This window comes from Nipponia nippon, unplaced genomic scaffold (assembly GCF_047370975.1).
Source record: "Nipponia nippon isolate SJK-2023a ecotype South Korea unplaced genomic scaffold, ASM4737097v1 scaffold_1, whole genome shotgun sequence".
NCBI classification, from domain to species: Eukaryota; Metazoa; Chordata; class Aves; order Pelecaniformes; family Threskiornithidae; genus Nipponia; species Nipponia nippon.
In genome coordinates, this window is record NW_028262290.1 from 119,188,783 (window position 1) to 119,216,095 (window position 27,313).

At 43.2% G+C, this 27,313-nt stretch overlaps 2 protein-coding genes and 1 long non-coding RNA gene across 8 annotated transcripts in view; 2 read left to right on the forward strand and 1 right to left on the reverse strand.

Moving 5' to 3' along the window:
• On the forward strand, nt 1-5,288 carry LOC104012169 (C-C chemokine receptor type 8). Its single transcript, XM_087769504.1, has 2 exons — nt 1-133; nt 2,523-5,288. Exon 2 carries the CDS (start codon nt 2,532-2,534, stop codon nt 3,585-3,587), a length of 1,056 nt encoding a protein of 351 aa, XP_087625630.1. The 5' UTR covers nt 1-133; nt 2,523-2,531; the 3' UTR covers nt 3,588-5,288.
• Nucleotides 2-27,209, forward strand: LOC104012123 (C-C chemokine receptor type 2). Of its 4 annotated transcripts, none has more exons than XM_087769464.1 (3): nt 2-133; nt 24,707-24,866; nt 25,530-27,209. In XM_087769464.1, the coding sequence occupies exon 3, from the start codon at nt 25,541-25,543 to the stop codon at nt 26,609-26,611; it is 1,071 nt and encodes a 356-aa protein (XP_087625590.1). In that variant the 5' UTR covers nt 2-133; nt 24,707-24,866; nt 25,530-25,540; the 3' UTR covers nt 26,612-27,209. The 4 variants fall into 4 exon arrangements, with proteins under 4 accessions (XP_087625590.1, XP_087625580.1, XP_009462749.2 ...); XM_087769454.1 differs by lacking the exon at nt 2-133 and adding an exon at nt 18,391-18,656; XM_009464474.2 differs by lacking the exon at nt 2-133 and adding an exon at nt 18,391-18,652.
• LOC148057586 (uncharacterized) overlaps nt 8,646-27,313 on the reverse strand; it is a 35,505-nt gene continuing 16,837 nt past the window's right edge. The window contains exons 2-7 of one of the 3 annotated variants that reach the window (XR_015707341.1): nt 21,809-21,941; nt 20,301-20,442; nt 15,131-15,201; nt 11,572-11,647; nt 10,830-10,874; nt 8,646-8,768 (exon numbers count right to left, since the gene is read on the reverse strand). This is a non-coding gene — a long non-coding RNA (uncharacterized LOC148057586). Of the gene's footprint in view, nt 8,769-9,093; nt 10,875-11,571; nt 11,648-15,130; nt 15,202-20,300; nt 20,443-21,808; nt 21,942-27,313 lie in introns of those variants that run through there. The other 2 variants (XR_015707340.1, XR_015707336.1) reach the window with 2 other exon arrangements.

Here is a 27,313-nt window from a genome sequence, read left to right on the forward strand (position 1 = left end):
ACCAAATCCCAGCCATCTCCACAAGCTATGGAGTAAACCTCTTGGAAACTCCCAAGCCTGAGAGAGGACAAGGACACGGTAGGAGAAGGCAACTGGAGCCAGCTGAGAGAGTAGAGGCTTCTCGCTGTCAAAGGTAAAGTCCATCTGCATTTAATGTGTTATTCTTAAAAGTAATGGGCTAACTTTGGCAACCAGGGAAAGGAACCTGCAGCAGTTATCTCTCTCTTGATACCCTCTGGAAAACTGCTTTTTTGACTGTTTTGCCAAGTGATGTGGAGAAGGGAGAAAATGGAAAATGCTGTGCCGTGGTCGGAAGCTGTCAAAGGCATTGACGGTGTAAAGACGATCTGAAAGTCTGAAGTGGAGCATCTCCAGTCTCTGTTCAGCCCAGGAAAAACACTTTTGAAATTAGCCAAAATCAGATGCATCATAGCTATAAATCTATATCTATGTATCTGTATATAGATACAGATGTATCTATATATGTATTTATATATCTATATATCTATATATGCATTTATATATCTAAATAGAATAAATATATATCTATATATCTAAATAAATAATTTATATATCTAAATATTTATATATCTATATAGATATTTATACATCTAAACACAGATATACATTTATATATCTATGTATTTATATATCTATATATCTGTAACCCAACACTCATTATTTTTTAAAAATTTTTTACTTTTCCTTGTTGAATCTATGGACTGCTTTTAAGGAGTCCCTGGCAGGCAATTAAAAGCAAGCCATTGCTGCAATGCTTACAGTCACAGTGTGTCGGGGTCACACATCAAAAGCATTAGCGGGAAATATTTTCTACCTGTATCTGTTGCTACATGACCATCCATTATCTAGTGACTCAACATCCTGATATTTAGGGGGTTATGAAAACAAAATTGAAATGAATAACGCAGATGTCCTACGTACCGCTGAAAACTAAATATAGGAAAGAATTACACTATCAACGCAGATTGCAGCACTGCTTTTCTCTCATCGCTCATTATTTCTTAACAATGAACTTTGTAGGGTTGAGTGCTGTATTTGTAACAGGTTTCTCTGCTTTGCACGTGCCAGTTGACTTTGGCGGAAACAGTCTTGGTGCCCCGAGAAAAGCTGAGGCAGGTCAGTGAGGTGTGAGCAGCGTCCATACCTAGAGCAGATGACGACCGCTGACTCCACACCCTTCTGTGCTGTGCATATGGATCCCCGTTTCCCTGCACAAGGTGGCACAGCCGGGCAAGAAGGGGTGAATTCTGATTCCTTCCTTGTCAATACAAAAATTTTCACCGTTCTCTCTCTTTTTGTATACCCAAGCAGCAATTTTTAACTCGGGAGAGCATGTCCTTTGCTTTTAATGAATTAATCACTGTCATTCATTCATTGCTCCAGCTTAATAGCAATGATTATTGCAAATGATTCTTCCCTCCTGGAAACTCTGTGTCTTTGAAGCTCTTTCAAGATGTGATCGACCTGTATGCAAGCATAACATAGGTGCAGTGCACAATAAACATGCAAATGTCTTAGCAGTGACAAGGCAAACTCCTTTGAAATAGCATCTTTTGAAAGAACCATTACTTCTTAAAATGTGAACATTTAACTCTGCAAACCAGATCTCCTTTAATAGGGGTCATTAGGTGACATCTGGAAAAAAAACCAAGGTGGCTAATGCACTGACTCACTTTTGGAAGGCAGGTCAGACTATTTTAAAGCTATCTTCATTGTAATACTTCAGAAATGACAGAGAGGAAACAGCCCCCCAGATAGTTTTTTTTTCTCTAAAGTAGAAAACTGCACTTGGGCAGAACAGGCAGGAGCAATAAACTGCTGTGTTTTAGCAATAGGCACAGCCCAGGTGCCCGCCAGCTAACCCAGAGGTGAGTGGCAGCCTTGCTGCAGCAGCCCAGAGCTTGGCACTGCAAGTGCTGCTGCGTAGCCCTGTGAAATCCTTGCTGCTGCAGAGGTTTTTTGCATCCACCCATGGAAAACTAGTTTACTAGTTTACTAGAAAACTAGCTTTCTCTGCACTCTGTGCCAGTATCTAGCCCTGATCAGCTCAGCTAAAAATGTGGTTATGCTGTGGCTTCTTCAGTCGAGACACTTTTATAAGGGTCTTTATGCCCCAGGGAGCACAAGAAAATCCAGATTCGTAGATCAGATGCAGGTTTTGTACCATTTTGCACCATTACGACTTCAGAGCATGAATTTTTCCCTGTCACTATAACGATGAGGGGCTAACTCACTGGCACTGAGGCAGTTTCGGGGAAACGGAGAGCATCGCAGTTCTCACACTTATGCATGTATAGGAAGGATTGGCAGGCTGCAGGTGCAGCCTTTTGGGTGGTACAGCTGCCCTTGTCCAGCCAGTGAGACCAAGACTGCATTTTGCAGTCCCTCTCTGCCTGGAGGCTGACCCACGGGCTCGCTGCAGCAGAGAGAGAGGCAGAAGCCACCCTGGGAGTCCTGTGCCAGGACAGCCAGACATTTATCCCTTGCTCTTTCCTGCACAGGTATCTGAGATGAATCCCACAAGCCAGTTCCTTGGCACAACAGAATATGACTATGGATATGATGAAAACACTGCTCCGTGCAATGAAGGAAACAGCTTTCGCAGGTTCAAATCCATCTTTCTGCCGATCCTTTACTGCCTTGTGTTTGTCTTCTGCCTTCTGGGAAACTCCTTGGTCCTTTGGGTTCTCCTGACCAGGAAAAGGCTGACGACGATGACTGACATCTGCCTGCTGAACCTCGCAGCCTCTGATCTCCTCTTCGTTGTGCCTCTCCCTTTCCAAGCCCACTACGCTTCAGACCAGTGGGTTTTTGGCAACACTATGTGCAAGATAATGGCTGGCATTTATTACACAGGTTTTTATAGCAGTATTTTCTTTATAACCCTCATGAGCATAGACAGGTATATAGCAATTGTCCATGTTGTCTATGCCATGAAAATACGGACAGCATCTTGTGGCATAATTATCAGTTTAATCCTGTGGCTGGTGGCTGGCTTGGCTTCTGTACCCAACGTCATGTTCAACCAGCAACTGGAAATCGAGCAATCTGTGCAGTGTGTCTCCTCATACCCCCCAGGCGACAATACCTGGAAGGTTGCTTCTCAGTTTGCAGCCAATATCTTAGGCCTCTTGATTCCCCTTAGTATCCTCATTTGCTGCTACGCCCAGATACTGAAAAACCTGCAAAAATGCAAAAATCGGAACAAGATCAAGGCAATCAAGATGATTTTCATCATCGTCATTGTTTTCTTCCTCTTCTGGACTCCCTTCAACATCGCACTGTTCCTAGACTCCCTGCAGAGCCTGCACATCATCAATGACTGCAAGGTGAGCTACCAGATAGCCCTGGCCCTGCAGCTGACAGAAACCATCTCCTTCATCCACTGCTGTCTGAACCCTGTGATCTATGCCTTTGCCGGAGTGACATTCAAGGCCCATCTTAAAGGACTACTTCAGTCCTGTGTCTGTGTCCTCTCCAACCCTGTCGGAGGTGTGGCGGCTGGTCAGTCATCTTCAGTGCCCACCCAGATCTCCGGCTCCTCTGACAACGCAGGGTTCCTGTGAGCCCACCTGAGCTGCCTTCTTCTGGTGCGAGAAGTTGGCCTAAGCTCTGACATGGCTTTGGAGGTTGTACCGTGTGTGCGGCACCCTCTTGGGAGGACCAGTATATCTATGCCTCCTTTTGGGATATAGAATCATAGAATCGTTTAGGTTGGAAAAGACCTTCAAGATCATCAAGTCCAACCGTTAACCCAGCACTGCCAAGTCCACCACTAAACCATGTCCCTCAGCGCCACATCCACACAACTTTTAAATACTTCCAGGGATGGGGACTCAACCGCTTCCCTGCGCAGCCTGTTCCAGTGCCTGAAAACTCTTTCGGTGAAGAAATGTTTCCTAATAGCCAATCTAAACCTCCCCGGCACAACTTGAGGCCATTTCCTCTCATCCTATCTCTTGTTCCTTGGGAGACCGACCCCCACCTCGCTACAACCTCCTTTCAGGTAATTGCAGAGAGCAATAAGGTCTCCCCTCAGCCTCCTTTTCTCCAGGCTAAACAACCCCAGCTCCCTCAGCCGCTCCTCATAAGACTTGTGCTCTAGACGCTTCACCAACTTTGTTGCCCTTCTTTGGACACGCTCCAGCACCTCAATGTCTTTCTTGCAGTGAGGGGCCCAAAGCTGGACACAGTATTCGAGATGCAGCCTCACCAGTGCCAAGTACAGGGGGACGACCACTTCCCTGGTCCTGCTGGCCACACTGTTTCTGATACAAGCCAGGATACCATTGGCCTTGTTGGCCACCTGGGCACACTGCTGGCTCATGTTCAGGCGGCTGTCAACCAACACCCCCAGGTCCTTTTCCTCTGGGCAGCTCTCCAGCCACTCCTCCCCAAGCCTGTAGCGTTGCATGGGGTTGTTGTGACCCAAGTGCAGGACCCAGCACTGAGCCTTGTTGAACCTCATACAGCTGGCGTTGGCCCATCGATCCAGCCTGTCCAGGTCCCTCTGTAGGGCCTTCCTAGGCAGATCAACACTCCCACCCAACTTGGTGTCATCTGCAAACTTACTGAGGGTGCACTCATCCAGATCCCCTCGTCCAGATCGTTGATAAAGATGTTACACAGAACTGGAACTGTATGCTGTGGAACTGGAACTGTATGCTGTAAACTACAGCACAATAAGTGGCAATGTTAGTTTCCTAAGAGCATTGGTATATTTGTAAGATGGTAAGCCTACAAGCTTGCACAGAATGATTTTTAATTATGTTTTAGAGCTCTTCTAATACATTTCAGCAAGCAGGGTGCTTCCTCTAGTACTTATTTTCTCCTCTGATGAAAGCATTGCTTCTGCCTCACCCCCAAATACACTCTGCCTTGGAGCAGAAGCTGTTCCTTACCTGAATCCTTACATCCCAGAGTGCCTCCAGGTGCCCCCTGTACTGGCCACCCGTAGAGGCCCATAGACTTGAACAGGTCGTTGTCAAAGCAGTCTGGTAGCCTGTGTCACCACTGGAGGTGTGGGCCCTCCAACTCTGTGCCCCCAGCGCTCGGTCCTAAATGTAAACACCACAAAATGGTGTGCACCACATAGGCTCCATCTCTTTTTCCATGTATCATTATTTTCTGCCATTTTAGAAATGTTTTCTTCGAATAAACATATTAATTGCATCTCTTTATGTCTTGGCTCCTGAAAGTCTTTCTAATGACCCGCATGCCAGGATTAGGATAAGGGAAGGATGTTTTTACTGATTTTTAAGCCAGTATCACATAAAATACATCTCATGGAATTGAGAGGCACCCTGGAGCTCTTCAGCAAAATAAGTCTTGCCTCCACTTTCCTGCTGAGAAAGATTTGTTCTCAAAATCCCAATAAAAATTCACAGTGAAAAAACAACATTTATGTTGAGGTAATATTACTGTAAACAAAATTTTAGAAGTTAAACAGGAGAGCACCTGAAACCAGCAAAAACACAGCCTGGATATTGTCAAAGATTGTATTTTCTAGGGTAATAAAAATGTTATATGTTTTCTTAGTTCTACCTTTCCTTTGGAAAATATAATTGTATTTTTTTATGTTTCCTAAATATTTCAAATACATTTCTAACATCAGTGCCAAAATATTCTTGCCATTAGCTACGTAGTACAGAAAACACTTCTTTCCTTTATGATAGTGTAACTAACATTTCTAGGTTTTATTCCTCAATGGATAAGAAATGCACTGCAGCTGAAGTATCGTATCATTTTACTTCTCAGAAGACTTCTAGGTATTTAGAAACAAAGCCCTCTGATCATGTATTTCTGTGGGTTTTTTGTACTGTGCAGGCACTTTAATATGGGCCAACATCTCAGGGCAGGTGTCTTCTCCCTGTGGCCAGAATTTTGGAGTTTGGATAATGCTATTTCTGTTTAAAATGTTCAGTGACATTTACCATCATCTTACCTGTTGATGTTACATGATGAAAATGGAAGGGAGAAGAAACAGCAGCTCTCTCTCTCTCTATTTTAATTGGTATTTTGAGAAGAAGGGAAGATGGAAATGCTTCCTGGCCAGCCCTCACACACCGACACTATCCCAATGAGCTGCATCCCTGCAGCTTGGACAGCACAAAACTTGGCAGTCAGGAGCCAAGTTTCCTGGCTGCATGGAAGAGACACAACTGACTGATCAAACAGGGGGCCATGGTCCAGCCCAGACTGCATGGGGCTTACAGCACCAAGGAGCTGCCTTCAAGCACATACAGTACCTGTGGAGAGTTCCCTACACTTTTTTAGGCCTCTCGATTTCAGGGAATGATCATCTCATACCTGGCAGCTTTTTTTCTGATTGAAATTGGGCACGTGTGAAACAGCAAACAATTTGCCTGGTCACTTTGTTTTGTCAACGGTTGTGTAAAAAAGACCAAAACCAAGCAAAGACTGCTTTTAGGTAAGGATGGTATGCAAGGACTCTAGTTTTAAAACACAGATTTGGATCATATCTGCAATCTTGTTAGTCAGATGAAATAATAAGGAATAAGGGATAAGGTCCCTAAATTCTTATTTTTCAGTAATTGTTTATTTGCCTTGCTGAATTTTAAATTTCAAAAAGACAAGATGGTCAGAAGCACTGTAATTTTTCAAAGATCATGCCCCTTTTCAGGTTGCTATGTCACTCAAAGTGATATGCACCAGATATGTCCCAGACATGCACAATTCTTTCAAATGCCATCATGAAATTCCACAAGTGTGAACGTAAAATGTCCCAAGGAGACTCTTGCATCATTAATGCAGCGGTGTTTTCAGCAGTAGACTAGGATTCTCTCTGTGTTACAAGACAAGGGCCAAACTGTTTGGTTTCTATTATTTTTTGTCCAGCTCTGTCGTGGTTTAACCCCAGCCGGCAACTGAGCACCACACAGCCGCTTGCTCACTCCCCCCCTGGTGGGGTGGGGGAGAGAATCAGAAGGGTAAAAGTGAGAAAACTCATGGGTTGAGATAAAGGCAGTTTCATAGGTAAGGCAAAAGCTGCATGCGCAAGCAAAGCAAAACAAGGAATTCATTCCCTACTTCCCATCGGCAGGCAGGTGTTCAGCCATCTCTAGCAAAGCAGGGCTCCATCACACTTAATGGCTACTTGGGAAGACAAACGCCATCACTCCAAATGTCCCCACCTTCCTTCTTCTTCCCCCAGCTTTATACACTGAGCATGAGATCATATGGTGTGGGATACCCCTTTGGTCAGTTGGGGTCAGCTGTCCCAGCTGTGTCCCCTCCCAGCTTCTTGTGCACCCCCAGCCTCCTCGCTGGTGGGGTGGGGTGAGAAGCAGAAAAGGCCTTGACTCTCTGTAAGCACTGCTCAGCAGTAGGGAAAACATCCTTGTGTTATTAACAGTTTTCAGCACAAATCCAAAACATAGCCCCATACTAGCTACTATGAAGAAAATTCACTCTATCCCAGCCAAAACCAGCACATTCTCCACCCCTTACTCCATACCGTTTACGTCATGCTCAGGTCCCACGCTATCCAATACAACCTCATTAACCACCACCCCACTTCCCATCCTTTGATATAATACACAGGTATCATTTCCTTGGTCTATGGACCACCCCTGTAAAATGTCTTTAAAATGTCCAGAAATGTCCACAAAATGTCCACTGAATTAATGTAGTCCATGACTTTGGGCTCCATCTGTGATGGTGGTCACTCAGGACAGGAGAGGTGGTGTGTTGCGTGGAGTTACTGGGCACCAAGGCCAGCTCAGGTTGGGTCACCGCTGCACTTGCCCTGCTTCTTCTAAGGCTTCTCCTCCATTGGTTCGGGTGGTTCCTGCTACAGTAATTCCCGTAACACACAACTCAAATCCCGTGTTAAAACAATTTAAAGATATTTCCATTACAATCTCCACCCCTGGTCCCTCTGGAAAAAAAATCACATTAAACTTCATCTTATAATACGAAATTACTTAAGCTAATCTTCTCAGTAAGTTTGGGAAACCATGAGCCTCCAAAGAGCTGAAAAATTTATTCAAGCTCCTACCAGTTGTTCTTTGCTGCCCATTAGATGCTGAGGGCAGTGGTGTCCAGGCAGACTCCTGTCACTGGCAGCCCCAAGCAGCTTTCCAGCCCTGGGACCACACACTCTCAAGAGGTTAGGCTATTTGGTAAATGTTGTCTGACATTCAAAAGACATTGCAGATTATTTCACAATAACAACGTTAGCTCACAACTCACACATACTACTAGATGACAAAGACCTAGGAAAAGTGTGCTTTAGGTGCTAGAAATAACTTTTTTTTCCAGTGCAACTTCTACAATGGGCAGGTCAGGGTCACAAAGAGATTAACAAAGTCACTTTCAAAGTAAGAAATGTGCCAACACAGTACATACAGTAACACATAGAGAGACTGCTTCAGAGACATGAACCTGTGAAGTCAAAAAAGCGTTCTGCTGTGCTCAGGCTAGAGTAGCAGCTGAGAGCTATGACTAACAGCTCATATGGCTGGTCCTGGACCTAGCTCAGGTGTACCTGTAACTGTGCAATATAAACACATTTCTCCACTTATTACAGCCTGTGCACCACAATGTCCCCAGGACTGGCTTTTGGAGAGTCTCTCAGGTTCTCCAGCAGTTCAGGGACATGGACATCAGTAGTCTGTGACAGTAGGGGCATGGGAGACATGAAGAAGCCTCAGAGTCTGTGGCTGGGATGGGAGATTTGTGATAAAACCAAACAGTGCCACCAACTGCTGGGAACCTAGCACAGGCTGTTGAAAAAGAATATAGAAAAAAAAAATGTCAACAACAGTTGTTGTATGGTAGAAGATGAAATTGTGAAGTGAAAGATCATCTCATCTTTCAGTGGGAGGGGGAAATGTGAAGTTATGACTTGGCACTGCTTTTAATTCCAGGAGCTGTTTTTGCCACTCTCCTACTCAGAAATTGCAGCCCACTGCAATATACTCTTCAGCTTTCACTTTCCTTGCCCCTTTTTCTTTCTTCTGGGGTACTTCCCTTAGTACAGCCTTCCCACTCCTAAGGACTACTTCTGCTGTTTCAGGAGTCTCTTGATTTATTTTCTGCTGTGAACATACTAGAGGGTAAGTCTGTGCCTTTGTCCCCAATCTTTTCCTCACAGCACACCTCTTCGCTTCTCTGTATCAACCTGCCAGGTTGTTGGCTCTCAAAAGCCGGGGCTGAGCAAAGCTGCCCTGTGTGGAAGGTTGATGAGTGAAAGAGACGTTGTTGAATTCCTCTACCCTCACTATCTTCAGCTCAAAAATATAAAAAATTTCCTGAAATAGATGACTATATCCTCTTTGCATTGTCTTGTGAAATATTCACTGAATATTGCCTCTTGTTGCAGGGGGATGTAACAAGGGAGAGACTTCTGTAACCCTGTAAACAGAGACTGTGCTTCCCAAGTGTCTTCTGTAGCCCTGTCACCCAGTAATACAGTATTTCATCTGGTAATACAGTATTGGTATTGCTATTGCCAGGCCACAGGCTTTGTACTCAGTGTGCAAGGCCCTGGGATTGAGGCTTGCCAGCCTGGCTTTGCCTGAACTCATCTTGACCTGCCTGAAGCTTTATTTTTGCTTTGTTTAGCTGCAACAGCAGTTCTGAGCAGGCATCTATACTTAATTTGTCCTAGCTTTGCTTATCTTTGTGTGGCACGACCAGTTTTTAGACAGATACTAGCAAAAAGTAGTTATTCTTTCTAACATGACTCTAACATGATGCTGCAACATATAGAGAAATACAGTCCTAATATGATAGCAGAGGCCTTGAGAAGTAAGGACAGAGGATGAGGTGTAGAGGGACCCTTTCACAGGGGACCGACAGGCTGAAGCCATTGACCTTAGGACTCAGAGGAGCAGTGGAAGAGTAAGAACACTACACTTAGAAAAGGGGTATAAACTAGGAAGTGTGTATACAACAAATCGAACTATTATTTTTGTTATTATTAAGATTTTTCTGCCCAGAAGTAATCATGTCTTTTTTATTTTTTTCTCTTTGCTTTCTTTTTCTGAGATAATTAGATCTAAACTAATAATGATTGTTGAGTGCTAAAAGTTCAATTACACTAACAATAGATTCTTGGGTTTTTGTATAGTGCTTCCTTTTTGCCCATAACAGAATTGTGAGCACTACATTTGCCTCACACAAGGCCAACTAGGCAGCACCTAGGCTTTCTGATACCTTGTGTGCGTTTTGCTCTTCTTAATTAGAAATACATTGTAACCCAAATACATTATCCAATGCAATCCCCAACTGCATTAATAAATTAACCCAGAAGTGAGATAAAAAACTTTCTGTGGTTTACAATTTTCTGCTGAAATGACCTCATAATACCACTGAGTTCTGAAGCTTGCCTTGACTTCAACTTTCTTTAAGAACCTGAAAATCTTGGAGTTCTGCTGAATCTCTGGTGGCCCTTCGATGACTTCCATGCCCAACTTCTCTCTCTCTCTCTCTCTGTCTCTGGCAGCAGTTCTTTTCCTTCTCTTGAGCTGGAGAAGATAATGAGGTGTCCTCTCTCATCCATCCCAGTGCACTCCAGTGTCAGCTGGTCAGTCTGTCTTCCCTCCTAATGGGTCATCCTGTTCTTCTCCTCCTTCACACTGATTCTCTCAAGCTAGCTGATAAATTGTGTTTTTACTTGTCACAGCTTTCTGATACAGCTTTTCCAGGTTGTGGCTGATGTCCAGAGCCTTTGGCCCTAATTTTTCTGGGATGTTTTCTCAGGCAGAGAAAATGTTAGGCTATAGCCCAGGAGAGACCTGATTTCAGGGAAAAAAACACAGGCTTGTGGGGCTTAGACCTACCTGACAGTCTTGTAAAATGGAGCATCAGTGTACGATCTTCATTCCCTGAAGAAACATGCCAGCGATAGTTTGGTTTTGAGATTTCAGGTGAAACCAAGTGCACTTCAGGCAACGCAAATACATTTTTTTTTTTGCTAAGATTCACTTAAAACTTTATGTAGGACTTTACCCCAGCATGCTTTAGTACAACTTAGGCAGAAATACAATCTTTCATTTGAATTCTCTTGCTCAGATGGCTTTTCAGTTTAAGTTATTTTTATCATGTATTTGTGGCTTGCTTTCATCTTAACACTTACACAATCTCTTCCAAGAAGAACGGCAAACTAGTTTGCATGTGCTAAATATACTGTCATAAAAGAAGTATTGCAACGTGAGCTGAGAGTGTCACAAATACAGATGGACTTGGCTTCGTATCACACTTGCTAACACTGATACTGTTTTTCACAGTGGCACAGCCTATCCACAACCGTTCAACTAATGGAGCAGGTGTAGAATATCTCACTTGTGGACAAACCTGTAAGCTAGCTCTTCCCTTCCCATTATGAGACAGCAATTAGTACTGCCTTTAAAAAAATGAGGGAGAGAGAATGCAATAAAATTTACTGCACTATAGTACAGAAGATACCACAGTGATCCTCATTTGTTGGGGATGGAGAACAGGATGCACAATCTGTGGTATCACAGACTCTGTGGTGTGGTTAGTTTGCTGTGGACTGTGAGAAAGGAGGTTATGTTGACTTACCTAAAGCCCAGGGTATTCTTATATTTTCTCTACAGAAGTTACTAAGGAAATGGTGTCTCCACCCTGTAAATGAAGCCTGTTGGAAGATGATTAGAGTCAGATTGAGTATGTCTATAAATTGGTGTAGCATGGCTACCAAGCTGGCTTCAGGCTGCTGGACTCTCCATGCGGAGTTTTCTCAGAAATAAAGCAGGCTCCACCAGACAGGTACACAGGAGTGTGCGGCCAGTCTCTGAGAAGACTGAAGACTGTCTGGGACTGATTGTGTCTTTTGGATTCAGTTTCATTGAGCAGTCCCACAGATACCTGGGAAGCAAAACCAGGGAAGACACAACATTTCAGAGATGCCAAGTCCTGTGCCACAAATACTACTGGAATCTGCAAGCTTGTCACAGGGAAGGCACAAGTTCCACCAAGGGATTTAGGCACTTAGGCCTGAATTTATCCTACCTACCCTTAAGTGTCTACTTCTAGCACATAAATTAAGCACCTTCCTTTTCCACTTAAACTTAGATTTTCATAGATGGCCTCTGAGATTGTGTTCCTCATGTTCCAGGGGCGAATGTGAAGAGCAAGAACCAGCAACTACAACAGATGGGAACTGTGCCCCAGCATAATACTTTGCTTTGGAGAAAAACAGTTCACAAACCAGGTTCCCCAAATTAATTGATGCGTCATAGTGTTATTCATAAACTTGGCACTTCAGCTTCCTCACTGCAAAATGGAGATAATAGTATTGATTCATCTCATAAGTGTGGTGAGAAGACAAATACTGTAATATCTGTGAAGCAATCAGATATTACCCTAACAGAACTAGAGACATGATCATGAGGGAAAAGCAAAATTCTGCAGTTCAAGAAGGGTCTCAGTAGTGTACATTAAATAGGGCCTGGTCCCATACGCTAGTGAAGTGCAATAAAAAGAACCCTGAATAACCAGTCCCTCAGCTGGGAGGATGGCTCCTGCAAACTGAATGAAGCATCATGATGTGTGTACTCAAGAGGTTAACATGAAGGGCAGATTGCATTGATATTTCCTTGTGTAGCTCTTCCTGTGAGCAACTCAGAATATCTTAAGAATATGGAAGGAAGTACTATGACACCTGAGTAGCTGACGATGCAATTTTCATATGCCACCAACAGAAATGGTGTTTTGCTTTTATGTATCTTCTTACCTCTTCTAAAATACAGTGCCCCTTTAGAACATCTGCATGGGTATGAGGATGGGGGAAGAGGAGGATGGCCTTTGCAGCCTTACTTCTGTGTCATGACGGGGAGCCCATACAATTTTCATGGGCATAAGCAGGGTACAGTCTTCATAGTGCCCCAATAAATCTGTTCCTGCTTCTCAGTGGGTCATCAGCAGGACTGGTCTTTAGATCTACAGCATAGGTCATCATCAGCAAAGGAGGTAGACAGCATTATCAGACTTACCTGCTAAAAAAACCATGTCAGCCCCAAAGAACAGCAAATCGAAAATATTTGGCTTGATCTTTTTCCAAAATAAAGAATGGTTTCTCATCACCAAAAGCCCTAAAGATTTCATTCAGGTTATCTGAAACATTTGATTGGGCTATAACTCAGTTTTATCAATGTACAGGTTAGCTGTCTAGTCTGAACTCATTGTCTAGGCTCTTTCTATCGCTAAAGAAAGACAGCCCTCTCTATATGGCGATTCATTCTAGCCTAAGGTGGAGGAGCTTAAGACAGAGGCAGTTACCCTCTGCAAATACCTACCTCTATTCTTTGACTATAAAGGGAGCCCTTACACTAGCTAGCTGATTACCAGCTAAGGGTGGGAGAGACAATTCCTACAGCCTACAACATTCAGTTTGAAGGAGTCTGGAATGAATTACCTACTAACAGACCTTGCAAAGTCCTCCTGTGTGCTCCTCCTTGTGCTCAACTGAAGTTGCCACATGCCCATCCCTGTAAGCTTGAGGACAGTCAGCAAAATGTCTACTGAGGGCTACTATGGATGAGGACGCTACTGCACAGGACTCAGTAATACATTTCTTGAACTCATTTTTCAACACAAAACATCTACTTCATCCAATTTCACCATAAAAAGGCAGGCTGAAGCACACCAGAGGAATGTGAAAGCAACTCCATCGGTATGCACCTTCTCTCTTCGTGCTGTCCTGCTTTGCCCGAAATTCTTAAACATGCTTTAACACAGGGACTGAAGTCAGCATTTCTTCTTCCACATGGGAGGCCTAGAACATGAGATGAACTGCAAGGCCATCACTTAATCTTTGCTATGCTCTTAGTGGCATGCAGCTAAGGCCCAGTCGTTTCTATTTAGGTAATCTGCTTGGTAATTTTACCAATATTTTTGCCACCAGTGAACTGTTTCCAGCTCTGTCTTTCCCTCCACAGGAAGAGAAAAGAGACTTCTTCAAGAAATTAGGAAAATTATGTCAGTGCCCTGAGTGTATCCCCATGTCTTGACTTGAGTATCCACATATAACATTCTAAATTTAAGGCAACAGTATTATGGTCAGAAAAAGCTAGTTCTCTCTTACATTCAGTGGTTGATGCAGTAATAGAAGCACATCATGGTTTGGTTCCCTTGCTTCAATTCTGTCAGTGGTAGTGTGGTGACAGCTTGTAGAAAGCCCCAGCTGAAGTAAGACAGTTTTGTTGCAGAAATTTTTCATTCTTTTTTGATTCTTCTCTTTGGTACAACCAAGCAGTACTTCCTTGTTTATAGAATTTCAATTGATTAGCATGGTGAAGTTTATGCACTCTTTTCTTCCCTTCTTGCTCTTTCTCATTTTATAGATGGAGAACCTAAGCAGTTCTCTAATTTTATAAGGCAAGCAATCTTCACCTGGCAATGTCTCTGACTTTGGGAGGCTTTTCTCCCACTGCTTCCTCTGCTTCCATCTCCTAGGCAGTTCTTCGGATTAGTTCATGTTTATAAAGCTCACTAAACCCTTACAGGAAAGATGCTAAGAGTGAAATCATAGAAAGTAAGTCTGAGAAAGCTCTCCAGAGATCATCTAGTCCTTTCCCAATCATTTCTCACAGGCCATGCTTTCAAGACCAATGAATACTTCATTCCTTTCCCCTGGATTTCTTCAGAGTCCCAACACCCCTGAAAAAGGGATTTTCAGGTGACTCTGTCCTTCCTAACAGGCCCTGTCCTCTATAATATAATAATAATTTAGCTACAATTCAAAATGTAGTCCAAGGTGCCTAAAATTAATGTCCAATATGAGACATTTCTTCTCTTTTGAATCTTTCTTTTTTCCTGTATTTTAATCTCAATCGAACTTTCTGAAGTAGCTTCTAATTATTTGCATTACCATTTCGGAAAGAAACCATCCCTGATTTTCAAAGGTCAGAGCAATTAGATCTCAGGCAGCCTGAAAACACTGTCCACTTGTCTTCAATCTAAGCACCCAGACTGGAGACACAAAGAATTAAAACTTTTTCAAAACGATGTGTGCAAAACCGTGCTTTCTTTCTCAAATTAGAAGTGAGTCATGAGTCACTCATTCTTCGTCACAAAGATCCATCAAACCCATTACACCAAACTCAAGACCGCTGCTTACCTCACAGATTATGAAACTTGGATGTAGGTCTTCCAAGGATGACGACTTCTGTGATCTTTCCTAGGACTGGTCTGTGTAAGAGAGAAAATTAAAACAAGAATTTGTCCATTCCTGAGACTTCAAATTTTAGCAGTTCTATCAATATATGGGTGCTTTCAGGTTTGTATATATTTTTTCCTCTCCTGCATGAGAGGGATTCAATCCCAAAGTGCTGTATTTGCTATGTTTCCAAAACTTTTGCCATCACTTACAGGTTGGCTCTGCTAGTTTCAGCTGTAACTGCTTTTTGCTTGGGCAAACTGATAGAGCAAGCAAAAAGAAGGAGCTTGGTGACTCCAGGAAGTCCCTGAAAAAGGCAGAAGGAAGCCGCAGTGTCAGAAGACAGGGAAAGAATGGGGCAAGGATTACTTCTGGTATCCCCAGACAATTACACCCACCCGTAGCCCCGGGCAATGGACTCCAAAGGAGTCCCACTCTGGAGAGCCCAGATAAGCCCCTTCTCCAGGTGACCGCCTCTCTTTCTCATGGGGCAGCGAAAACGAAGTGCCTTAGGCAGTATTTTTGAACCTGAAAGCCAAGCATTTCTTTACCAGGCATAGTAATTCACAAAAGATGAAACTTGCAAACAAAACTGCTGAACTAGCAGCCTGTACATTGAGTAGGAAGGGATGTCCTGAGTGCTAAAAAACTTTTCAAATTCAGATAGCAACTCAGAGGGAGATGGTATAGAAAGAAAATGTGGGTTGTGTCTCCCTATTACCCACTGTGTCCCTGTAAGGAAGGCCCTTTCTGCTCCGGCTTGAAGGTTTTCAGTGGTTTGCAGTCTGCATTTACAGCAAAATTTATACAGCCCCTTCCAGATCAACAGGAAATGTTTATGTTCTTTCAGCCATCACAGAGACCCCTCTTCCTAATGCCTTGCTTAGGCGCTCCTTCTGAAAAAGCTCTGTGAGTCTGTTTTATACTCTCTGGAACACATGTGGTCAGGTTATGCATCACTGGTTTTATTGAAATGCCACACAGATTTTCTAGGAAATTACAAAATCCAGCTATAATTGTAGCACAAGCCAGTCTTACAGCTTTTCAGGAATACTGCAAGAAACCATCCGGCAGTCTTAGAGAAAATGGTCAACAGCTGCTGCCAAAAAACTGCAAATTTGAAAAATGTAGCCTTGCCGTAACTTGCTATAAAAATGTAAAAAGACTCCTCAGGGAGCAGGTAAGTGGCCATATTATTCATCAGTCCTGGTTTATACTGATCACTTACATAGGCATCAGTTATCACTCCGACAGCTGGAGGCTGTTGCAGCTGCAGTGCCAATGGCATTGGTGAAGTGAATGTTTTAAAAAAATAAATGCATGATACCAGCCAGTACACTCAACTATACTTCCTGCCTTTGAAGCAAAGATGTATTTTAACCACTTTCTGTTGTTCTAATCTTTCTTCCTATTGCTTTCAATCCTGCAATGTCACCACATCAAAAAGGGAATGAGCTGCAGGTTCCAGCTTGCCTCATAAAACAGCCTCTTAGAAGTGCAAGATCATTACAAATGGCTTTGCAAAAATTACAACAGATGTTCAAGGAGGGGGTCTACACCGCACAGTGCAGTATGGTGTAGACTGTATGAGCTAGTCACATAACTGGAAGGAAGGTAGCTCTACCATCACAGTGCTCTGCCTGACCTAATTAGCTCTGAAATGTCTGGACCTTGACTTGTCTCTCTTCACAATGCTCACCTAAGGCAAGTGTGATGCTGTCTAACATGACGCTGCTTTGCATAGTATAAACATATCCTAATTTTGCTTACAGATTCTTTTTCACTAGTGATGATGAAAGGGAGAACCATATAGAAATTATATAGAAGTCAGTCAGTGACAATGAACATACAGGCCTGTCAGCCTGACCTCGGTGCTGCAGAAGGTCATGGAGCAGATCATCTTGAGTGCCATCATGCAGCACGTGCAGGACAATCAGGGCAGCCAGCATGGGTTCATGAAGGGCAGGTCCTGCTTGACCAACCTGATCTCGTTCTATGACAAAGTGACCCACTTGGTGGATGAAGGAAAGGCTGTGGATGTTGTCTGCCTGGACTTTAATAAGGCCTTTGACACTGTCTCCCACAGCACTCTCCTGGAGAGACTGACTGCTCATGGCTTGGACAATTGCACTCTTTGCTGGGCAAAAAACTGGCTGAATGGCCCAGCCCAGAGAGTGGTGGTGAATGGAGTCAAATCCAGTTGGTGACCAGTCACAAGTGGTGTTCCCCAGCGCTCAGTACTGGGGCCGGTTCTGTTTAATATCTTTATTCATAATCTTGATGAGGGGATTGAGTGCACCCTCAGTAAGTTTGCAGACAACGCCAAGTTGGGTGGAAGTCTTGATCTGCCTGAAGGTAGGAAGGCCCTACAGAGGGATCTGGACAGGCTGGATTGATGGGCCAACGCCAGCTGTATGAGGTTCAACAAGGCTCAGTGCCGGGTCCTGCACTTGGGTCACAATAACCCCATGCAACGCTACAGGCTTGGGGAGGAGTGGCTGGAGAGCTGCCCAGAGGAAAAGGACCTGGGGGTGTTGGTTGACAGCTACCTGAACATGAGCCAGCAGTGTACTCAGGTGGCCAAGAGGGCTAATGGCATCCTGGCTTGTATCAGGAATAGTGTGGCCAGCAGGACCAGGGAGGTGATAGTGCCCCTGTACTCGGCACTGGTGAGGCCGCACCTCGAGTACTGTGTCCAGCTTTGGGCCCCTCACTGCAAGAAAGACATTGAGGTGCTGGAGCGTGTCCAAAGAAGGGCAACAAAGTTGGTGAAGCGTCTAGAGCACAAGTCTTATGAGGAGCGGCTGAGGGAGCTGCGGTTGTTTAGTTTGGAGAAGAGGCTGAGGGGAGACCTTATTGCTCTCTGCAATTACCTGAAAGGAGGTTGTAGCGAGGTGGGGGTCAGTCTCTTCTCCCAGGTAGCAAGCAACAGAACAAGAGGAAATGGCCTCAAGTTGTGCCAGGGGAGATTTAGATTAGACATTAGGAAAAATTTCTTCACGGAGAGAGGGGTTAGGCATTGGAAACGACTGCCCAGGGAAGTAGTGCAATCACAGTCCCTGGAAGTGTTCAAAAAATGTGTGGATGTGGTGCTTAGGGACATGGTTTAGTGGTGGACTTGGCAGTGCTGGGTTAACGGTTGGACTTGTTGATCTCAGAGGTCTTTTCCAACCTTAATAATTCTATGATTCTATGAAGAATACCTTGGTGGGGTTGTTTCAACAGTCATTTTGGAGACCTGAATTTAATTTTAACAGCACACATTCTGTATGTAAAGTCAAGTCTTCATCCCTCAGTTCTGAACTCAGCCTGGAAACTGAGCATTTGCAGAAAAGAAGAACCGTAGCCTTGATTCTTGTAGTAATATTTTGCAATAGATCACACAGGAAGTGCTGTTTCCTATTTTCAGATATAGGGTTTAACTATATGTTTGTTCACAAAGAAGAAGAAGACACGGTCAGACAAAAGAAGCCTGATAAATCAGTAAGTAGGTATTTTTTTTCCTTTTTTACATGTAAATGTGTATATATAGATACAGATTCACTCAGTGGGAAAGTATATGTGCCTAATGACAGTGGCAGTAGAGCTACCATTCAGGCAGAGACACTATCTTTAAGAACAATTAGGTCTTGTAACTAGCTTACAACTCAGGATGAGGCTAAATGTGAGAGTAGAGAATTGAACTGGACAAATGGTGTAGAAAATTATAATCTTTTTTGTTCTAGAAACTTACTGGGTCTTGATTTCGAAGCTGTTCCAGAATGTCAGTAGCTTGAAAATGTATTCTGCTAAGGATATAAACTGATCAGACATGAAATCCTTCACATTTACTCTGAATTCTCCAAATCTAAGCCACATCTTGCTCTATCAGACACAGATAGCAGATGTTCTTCATCACTATCCTATCACGTTTTTTTTGTATTATTCAAGCATTTAATCTGTTAAGGGTGGTGTTCCATTAACATGTTATGAAGGTATATGTTCTTTGGGATTGGTTCCTCTTTTTAATGCAATGTCTCTGAGCCATCGCATTAGAAAGCCTGTACTCCACATCTCATATATATCAATCATGATCTGGCTTGCAATTTTTGTTAATGAGATTTTACATGAATAAAATTAATCACTACTACACTGGAATTGTAGCTTTCTCACACACAAGGAGAGGTGAGCTCCTCTGCTTGGATAAATGAGACTTGCCATTTGGGCATTAGCCAAAAAGCTACAATAGCCTAAGAATATCTATTTTTTTCAGTAGTATATCAAATATGCCGCCATAGGAGCATTTGCTTTCATGGGAGAATTGCACTGTCATTTGCCAGGAACACTTGACAGTGCCAGAGCAGTGGGCTTGAACTTGCCTGTGTGGAGACCCTTATAGCAATAACATGACAGGGGCACGATCCTGACATATGTTGGCAATCTCTACTCCAGACTATTATCCTTCTTTTTTATACTCAAGCTCATCCCCAGAATGGTTGTGACTACAACTGTTGTTTGAAGTACTCTGAATTCAATGTTTTATCTGAACCAGTTTAAGCAGAGACACTGAAGAAAACCCCTGAACAGAGATACTAGCACAGGACTTTGCCTACACAAGAGAAGAGCCCTCCTACACATATAGTCATGATTTGGAGGAAGACATTTAGTAGCTGTCTCAAGTTTCTCTTTCTCAGAGTGCTTATTTTCAGTGCTTATGCTACTCTTTTACTGTACATTTGTTTAGGTAAGAACACCTCCTACGTCTTTTGTCTTACAACCGCATAGACTGACTCTATTTAACTGCAGAATAGCTTGGAATTTTTGCAAGACTGTCTTTCTGGTTTTGGTGGGGAATGGAAACAATTGGATCCTGAGGGTTCGCAGAGAATTAAACCTGTTTTTTCCAGCGCAGAACATATTTTTCCTTGAAAGTTCTGCAGGGATGAAAAAAACTCATCAGGTAGGAGGCAAGCCATTCTGAAAAGATGTTTCTAATGCTCAGCTGTTATAACAGAGGAAAAGGTTTCCAAAGCGAGATTTAATTTTGGAAAGGACTGTCTTTCCCCAGTCATATCCTGGAAAGAAATCCTGTGGTCACTACCACATGAAAAGATGTGTTTGAGGGAAACTATCAGCTCAGGGTCTTACATACAGCATTTAGATTACACTTCCATCTTTTCCTTCAGCTTTCTTTGTAACTCAAGAGAAGCATGTACTTTTATGCTTGCTCCCCAAGATGTCTTTGGTGTTTGTATGCAGTCTTCTCTGTAGTTTTGTCTGTCCACAGAATCCTTCTGCAAAGTCAAAGGCAAAGTTAAAGAGACAGAGCTGTTAGCAGGAAACATTGGGCACCTCTCTTGCAACACCTGCTATCAGGATATGGGGTATTATTTTTATTCATTTAAGTTTCAGTTTTACTCTGTGCTACATTGAACTTCTCCCTCTTCGTAAAGTGCCCTAGATGCTGCTGACACATACTTTTAAGCTGACTACAAGTAATCAAGCAATTTCTTTTTTGGTATGACAAACATTGCCATTTGTGAAAAGGAGGAGAGTGAGGGCAGGGGGAGTAGCGCTGTTACCCGTTCATAAATTCCAAAAGAAAAACCTTGTCTTAGACTGTAAAAAGGGAAAGGGAACTTCGGGGGGTCATTCAGTTTTGAGATAAGTGGCTCCATTAATGCATGAATGTTCTTCTAACTTGTAGTTATCAAATATTCTGATTTCTGTGAGGAAACTTTGTGCAAATCCCCTTTAGGACACAGCAGACTCATTGAGCTGTGACAACTGCCATCCCTAAATAAGTCAGTGTAGCAACTCAGGAGCCTCTCTGCTTGAATTACTCTAACATGGAAATGTCTGATAGTCATACCAGCACCTAGACACTTCTATAGCTAAAGGTGACACACTATAGATAACAGCTAATACTCAAGAGCTAGCAAGGCTTCTCTCAAAGCAGCTGAAATACAGAAATCTGAGAAGACATGATTCAGAGCTACATCCTTATTACAAGAATCTCTGATGTTGCAGTAAGTGCAGCTTTGTTAAAACTTAAAGACATGAAATTACATTTATTTTGGCTCACAACATTACAATTATTAAGAAAATAAAATTTTCTCCAATCCAAGCTGTAACTCCATTTTCTCTGCAAGAACTCTTTCCCAGGGTGCAGGTATTTGGCCCGGGGCTTGGTCACACTTTACTGTGCCCAGTTTCTTGGAGACTCAGAACATAACCAGTCCTCCGAGGGGAAACGAGAGTAGCCTCTTATTGGACTGCTCATTTATTTAGATGCTTTTGCATGATAAGCACACAGGATAAAATAGAAGGGAAGGAGGGCACCAAAGAGAAAAATCCTCCTTCTCTTATATTTCTACCTTAGGTTTGACTCAGTTGCCCGCTTTTGCAGAAATTGTCCAGAATTTCTGTTAGCAACCAAAACTACCCTGTGCATGCAGAAATTGTGGGTGTGTGGTCAGGACAGTGGGCACTGATGGCCGCATGCAGTCCATAAAGTAAATGAGAAAGCCTCACAAATGAAAATCATTAAGACTTCCTGAATATTCATTTTTAATTTTGGAAGGAAAATAAGAGGGAAATAAGCCAAATAATCACAAGTTCCCAAATCAGAATCTCTCAGAAGAGCCCGTTTATACTTACAGCACAAGAGCAGAAAAAAACCTGGAGATTCTTTTGCTAACACACCCGTTCTGAAGGTTCGTGCCTGGATCATTTTAGAGCCAAAACCAGACTTCTTGTCAAGGGCTACAGCTTCTGCAGAAGATGTTCCTTTCTGCATGAAAATGAAAATTGGAAAAATGGTTAAAGATAAATGAAAAAAAAAATCAAATGGAAACAGTAGTTTCCAACAGAATTTTTTAGACAGATCAGTTTTCTACAGCTCTTTGTGATTAACATTGCTTGTGTGCAAAGGATCAGGAATTTTTTAGAAAGCATTTCAGAAAATATTTTTAATATTTTGTGCTTGTTGTGAAGAGGAGGATCTGACTTCTATCCCATGCAAATGCTCAGAGATTTCCCATCAGGTCATAGACAGTAAACAAAATAACCACAGTACATGTGTCTTTCTAGGCAGCATCAATGTGAATTGTACAGGGCAGGAGCTCAATTTGGTAGTGGGAAGATGTACTGGGTCTGGCTGGGATGGACTTAATTTTCTTCACAGCAGCCCTCATGGTGCTGTCTTTTAGATTTGTGACCACAGCTGGGACAGGTGACCCAAACTGACCAAAAAGGTTTTCTGTGCCATATAACGTCATGCTCAGCAATAAAGCTGGGGAGGGGAAGGGGGGAAGTTTTTCCAAAGTAGGCGTTGCTCAGAGACTGGCTGGCCGTTCGTCTGCTTCGTAGGTCTTTGTATCATCTCGTGGTTTTTTTTTCTGTTTCCTTCGCTTATTCAACTGTCTTTATCTCAACTCACAAGTTTTTCTTGCTTCTGCCCTTCTGATTCTCTCTCCCTTCCCACTGTGGAGGGACTGAGTGAGTGACTAGATGGGGGCTTAGCTGCTGGCTGGGGTCAGCCCATCACAGGAGATGAGACTTAGGCAGCAAAGGAGACAAATCTGTAGGGAATCAATTACCTTTAGTTCTGTTACTCCCACAGTTCTTTTCTGTTGTTTTTAAATCTCAAAATAAGTTCCAAACTAGATTAAAAAATTATTACTTTCTTTGTATATATACAAAGATTCACCAAGGCTAAGTGCACCAGGGGAGGTTTAGGTTGGATATTAGGAAAAAGTTCTTCACTGAAAGGGTTTTCAAGCACTGGAACAGGCTGCCCAGGGAAGTCGTTGAGTCATGATCCCTGGAGGTATTTAAAAGAAGGGTAGATGTGGTGCTTAGGGACATGGTTTAGTGGTGGACTTGGCAGTGTTAGGTTAACAGTTGGACTCGATGATCTTAAGGGTCTTTTCCAACCTAAACGATTCTATGATTCCACGATTCTACAATTCTATATATGTATGAGTGTATATATATATATGTATGTATACTTGTGCATATATACACACAGAAAATTATTTTAACACCGTGTAATCAATAAAACGTTCATGAAGATTATTTGTATTTTATATATATCCACTGAGATAAAGACACAGATTAAAACTAGGTCTTCTGGATCCTAAATAGTCTGTAATTATATAGTCTGTATAATCCCTTTCTCAAGCAGCTGAGTAGGCTGACACGAGCTTAAGACGCTTGAGAAATTTCACATGCTACAGCTCGGGATGACCCACTATGTAATTAAATTGAGCTTCTACCAAAAAGCAGACCAGGAGCCTGCCCCTGTGTCACTCCAGCCATGGGCTGAGTTTTTTCAGTTAAACTTAGTCTTGCAGAACTCAAGTGCAGAGAGAATGAAGCGGTAGTTTTGAGAATGTGGTCTCTGCAAAAGAGGTCTACAATCACACAGGGTAGACCTCACCACTGAAAAAAGTGCATGGCAGGGCTGTAAGCAGGCAAGGAGCAAACATCGCTGCACTACATGAGTGGTCAGGGTTCACAGAGCAAGTTGGGGCAGATGCACTACCTGAAGTCTTCTGCGTTGGGAGCAGGCTGTTGCCTTTGTCAAGAGAACAGGCATCAAATTGCCGGGAAAATGCAGATTTCAAAACCATCAACTTCCTATGAACAGCCACCAATCTGCCACGAAGTGCCTGATAAAAGCAGTCACAGTGACACAGGAAGAAAGAGCAGCCCTTTTACCAGACAGCAAATAGCTCTATTTGAGTGGTACCAAACACATCGATTTCACTTCCCCACTAAGTGACCAGGAAGGACATTTGGTCCCTCTGACACCCGTCTTCACAAACTCCTCTTTCCGGCTTCTCACAGGACACACAGGAATTCTTCCATTTTCTCCGGGGTTCTGTGAGAAGACAGATCTCCTCAGCTTTTCAGAGACCAAATTACACAAAGCTGGGCTTCTGCATCTGGCTCACAGTCCTACCAGGGACTTGGGAAAGGGGGAGGGTTTGGTGACATGAAGGGCTGACAGCAAAGTCGCAAGCCTTTACCTGCTGCCACTGTAACAGAACTTGCCTGAGGGCTTCCACAGCTCTGCTGCATGCTTACCTCCCAGGCCCTGACTCCTTCTTGCAAGTGACGCCCAGTCCCCCAACAGTCCCCAGACCAAAACTGGAGGGACAGAGAGTTTGGGCAACCCTTGCACTTCCTCAATTACTATGTCACCTCACTGGTAACACTGACTAACAAAGGATGGAGGACGATATCGAACAATCGCTACACATGAAGAACTGTTAGTGCACACTCATAGCAATGGCCATATCTGCCTTTCGCCTTTGTGCCCCCTCCAAGACACTTAGCCAATCTAAACTTTGGAGCTCCTGAATCACGGCTGCTAAACAGCTACTGAAACAAGGCATCAAAACTTCTTTCTTTCATCCCTGAGCACCGGGGATGTCTTTCAACTGACAGGAAAATGCCACAAGAGATTCAGGTCTTACAGGCCACGCTGATAGCAACTGTCACCTTTCATGTCATTTTGCCAAGATGTTTGCCTATCTGTTGTTTCTACAGGACTGTGCACCGGTTTCACTCCAGAGCCACCTAAAACCAGCACGCTTCCAAGGCCTATGCCTGACCCAGACTCTGTAAAGGACACAACGTTTGCCATTTTAACCCAGACCAACGCTGCCGGCTGGCTGCTCTGCAACACCCAGGACAGCAGGACCACCAGGTGGGTATGTTTAGTGCTGTGCAAAGGGGATTTCCACACCTCCAGTGCCCTGATTCCCACAGGCATTAAGGCTCCCAGGAAGTCACGAACAACCTGAACAAGCAGGAGTCAGTTTGTTTGACCCGTGTCACAGCGTCTTTGCAGGCACCGGTTTACACCTTGCGAGTGCCTGGTCCTCCTTGGGTGAGGGCTACAGCATAGGCTGGCACTATGAGAAGGTGGCCTGGTGCCAAGGGGAAGCACAGCTATGCTCTGCTTGCCAGCTGCTGAGCTTTCCTGTCGCTGCCTTGCTGGCTCATTCCACCCTTTTGGAAAGCCACTGCTGAGCACAACAGCCCTGAACTACCCACTGCTCGGGTTAAATTTACCATCCCTCGGCTTCTGGTTGGGTCATGCTATACTGAGGAGGAAAAACACACCAGACAGCGTACACGTAGGAAATGACATGCAGCACACTTCCAACAGGCAGCAACGTGATTTCACAGGTATATAGATGGGTTTCCTGGGAGCTCTGCAATGTCATTCTCTTCCGCACCTTGCCGCAGCAACGCCTGTGTGCTCAACAGCAAAAAGCATTCCAGATGAGGACATCAGCGTGTTTCATTCCCCTCATTGCTGAGCTTCGACTTTCCTCTAGCTTAACATCCTTTTCTTCCTTTCCAGACCAACACGCCATGGAAAACTACACCATGGACTTGGCCGACTTGGCACTGACAACAGAATTCGACTACAGCGATTCAGCGCCATGCATGGGAACTGAGGAAAAGCACTTTGCAGCAAAACTTTTGCCACCACTTTATTCTTTGGTGGTGATATTTGGCCTCACAGGCAACATGCTCGTTGTCCTTATCCTGGTAAAATACAAGAGATTGAAGAGTATGACTGACATCTACCTGCTCAATTTGGCAATTTCTGATTTGCTGTTTGTATTTTCTCTCCCTTTTTGGGCTTATTACGCTGTTCACGACTGGATTTTTGGGGAGGCACTGTGTAGAATTCTCTCAGGTGTCTACCTCCTTGGCTTCTACAGTGGGATCTTTTTCATAATCCTGTTGACCCTAGACAGGTATCTGGCCATAGTGCATGCAGTGTTTGCTTTAAAAGCTAGGACAGTTACCTACGGCATCCTCACCAGCGCTTTCACTTGGGCTGTTGCTATTTTGGCTTCTGTTCCTGGGATGGTATTTCACAAAACTCAGAAGGAAAATTCACGTTACACTTGCAGTGCTCATTATCCAACTGATGCCACAATAAATTGGAAGTACTCCTATACTTTAAAGATGAACATTCTGGGACTTGTTGTTCCAATGCTCATTATGATTTTCAGTTACTCACAAATTCTAAAAACATTATTGAAATGCAAGAATGAGAAAAAACAGAAGGCAGTCAGACTTATTTTTGTGATCATGATTTTTTACTTCATCTTCTGGACACCGTTCCATATTTCTTCTTTTTTGCATACATTTCAAGGTTCACTTTTCAACTCAAATTGTGAAATCAAAGGTCAACTGGAGAAAGCAGTCCAAGTGACAGAAACAATCTCAATGATCCACTGTTGTATCAATCCTGTGATCTATGCATTTGTTGGAGAAAAATTTAGGAAATATCTTTATGCCTTTTTCCGAAAGCATGTTGCAGCCCACGTCTGCAAAAGATGTCCAAATCTTTATCGTGAAAAATTAGAAAGAGTTAGTTCCACATTCACACCATCCACTGCAGAGCATGACATCTCTACTGGACTGTAAAAAATACATCAAAACATTAGCTAGTATATGTTGCATAGCTCGCTTTGCCTTAAAGACTGCCTGACATCATTATTTAAGATCTATATGTCAACCACTACTGAAAACTGTATGAGCCTCACTTCTTGTGATTAACTGTTCCCTGGGGTTACAGCATTTTCCATTCTTAAACTAAGAGAATCAGTGAGTTCTCCAGGAAATGCTAACGCCATAGCTGGATCACATCAAGATTTGAATGGGGCCCAGAATAGTATGATCCTGTTTCTTAACCAAATTCTATCCAATGAACAAATGCTATTGAGATTTACCTGGCGTGAATACAATATTGAAGAGACTAAGGAGTAATATGTCTTCTTGCAAGAGCCATTTACTGTTATGTAAACATTTTAAGATAAATGCTGGGAGGAAGCTTTGAGGATTGATGTACCTGTTTAGTATTCAACATTAATGGAACACCTTTTGGAAGTGATTGTATTCTTTCTGCAACATGGTCAGGTATTTGACAGGGAGAGGCTTTTAGTTTTCTTCATTTCTCCCCCCTACCCCTTATTTTCCCTACATAAACAGAAGATGTTTCCATAAAAAGGAATTTGAGGATGAATATATCAAGATATTATCTCTCCTCTGATGGAAGAGTTGACTGACCTTTATCTTACTGGGGCCATTTAACCCAAGGATTTATCTGTTAGCTAATAGAGTAGTCAT

Coding starts and splice junctions, on each gene's coding strand:
- LOC104012169 (XM_087769504.1), top strand. CDS start 2,532: ATGAATCCCACAAGCCAGTTCCTTGGCACAACAGAATATGACTATGGA.
- LOC104012123 (XM_087769464.1), top strand. CDS start 25,541: ATGGAAAACTACACCATGGACTTGGCCGACTTGGCACTGACAACAGAA.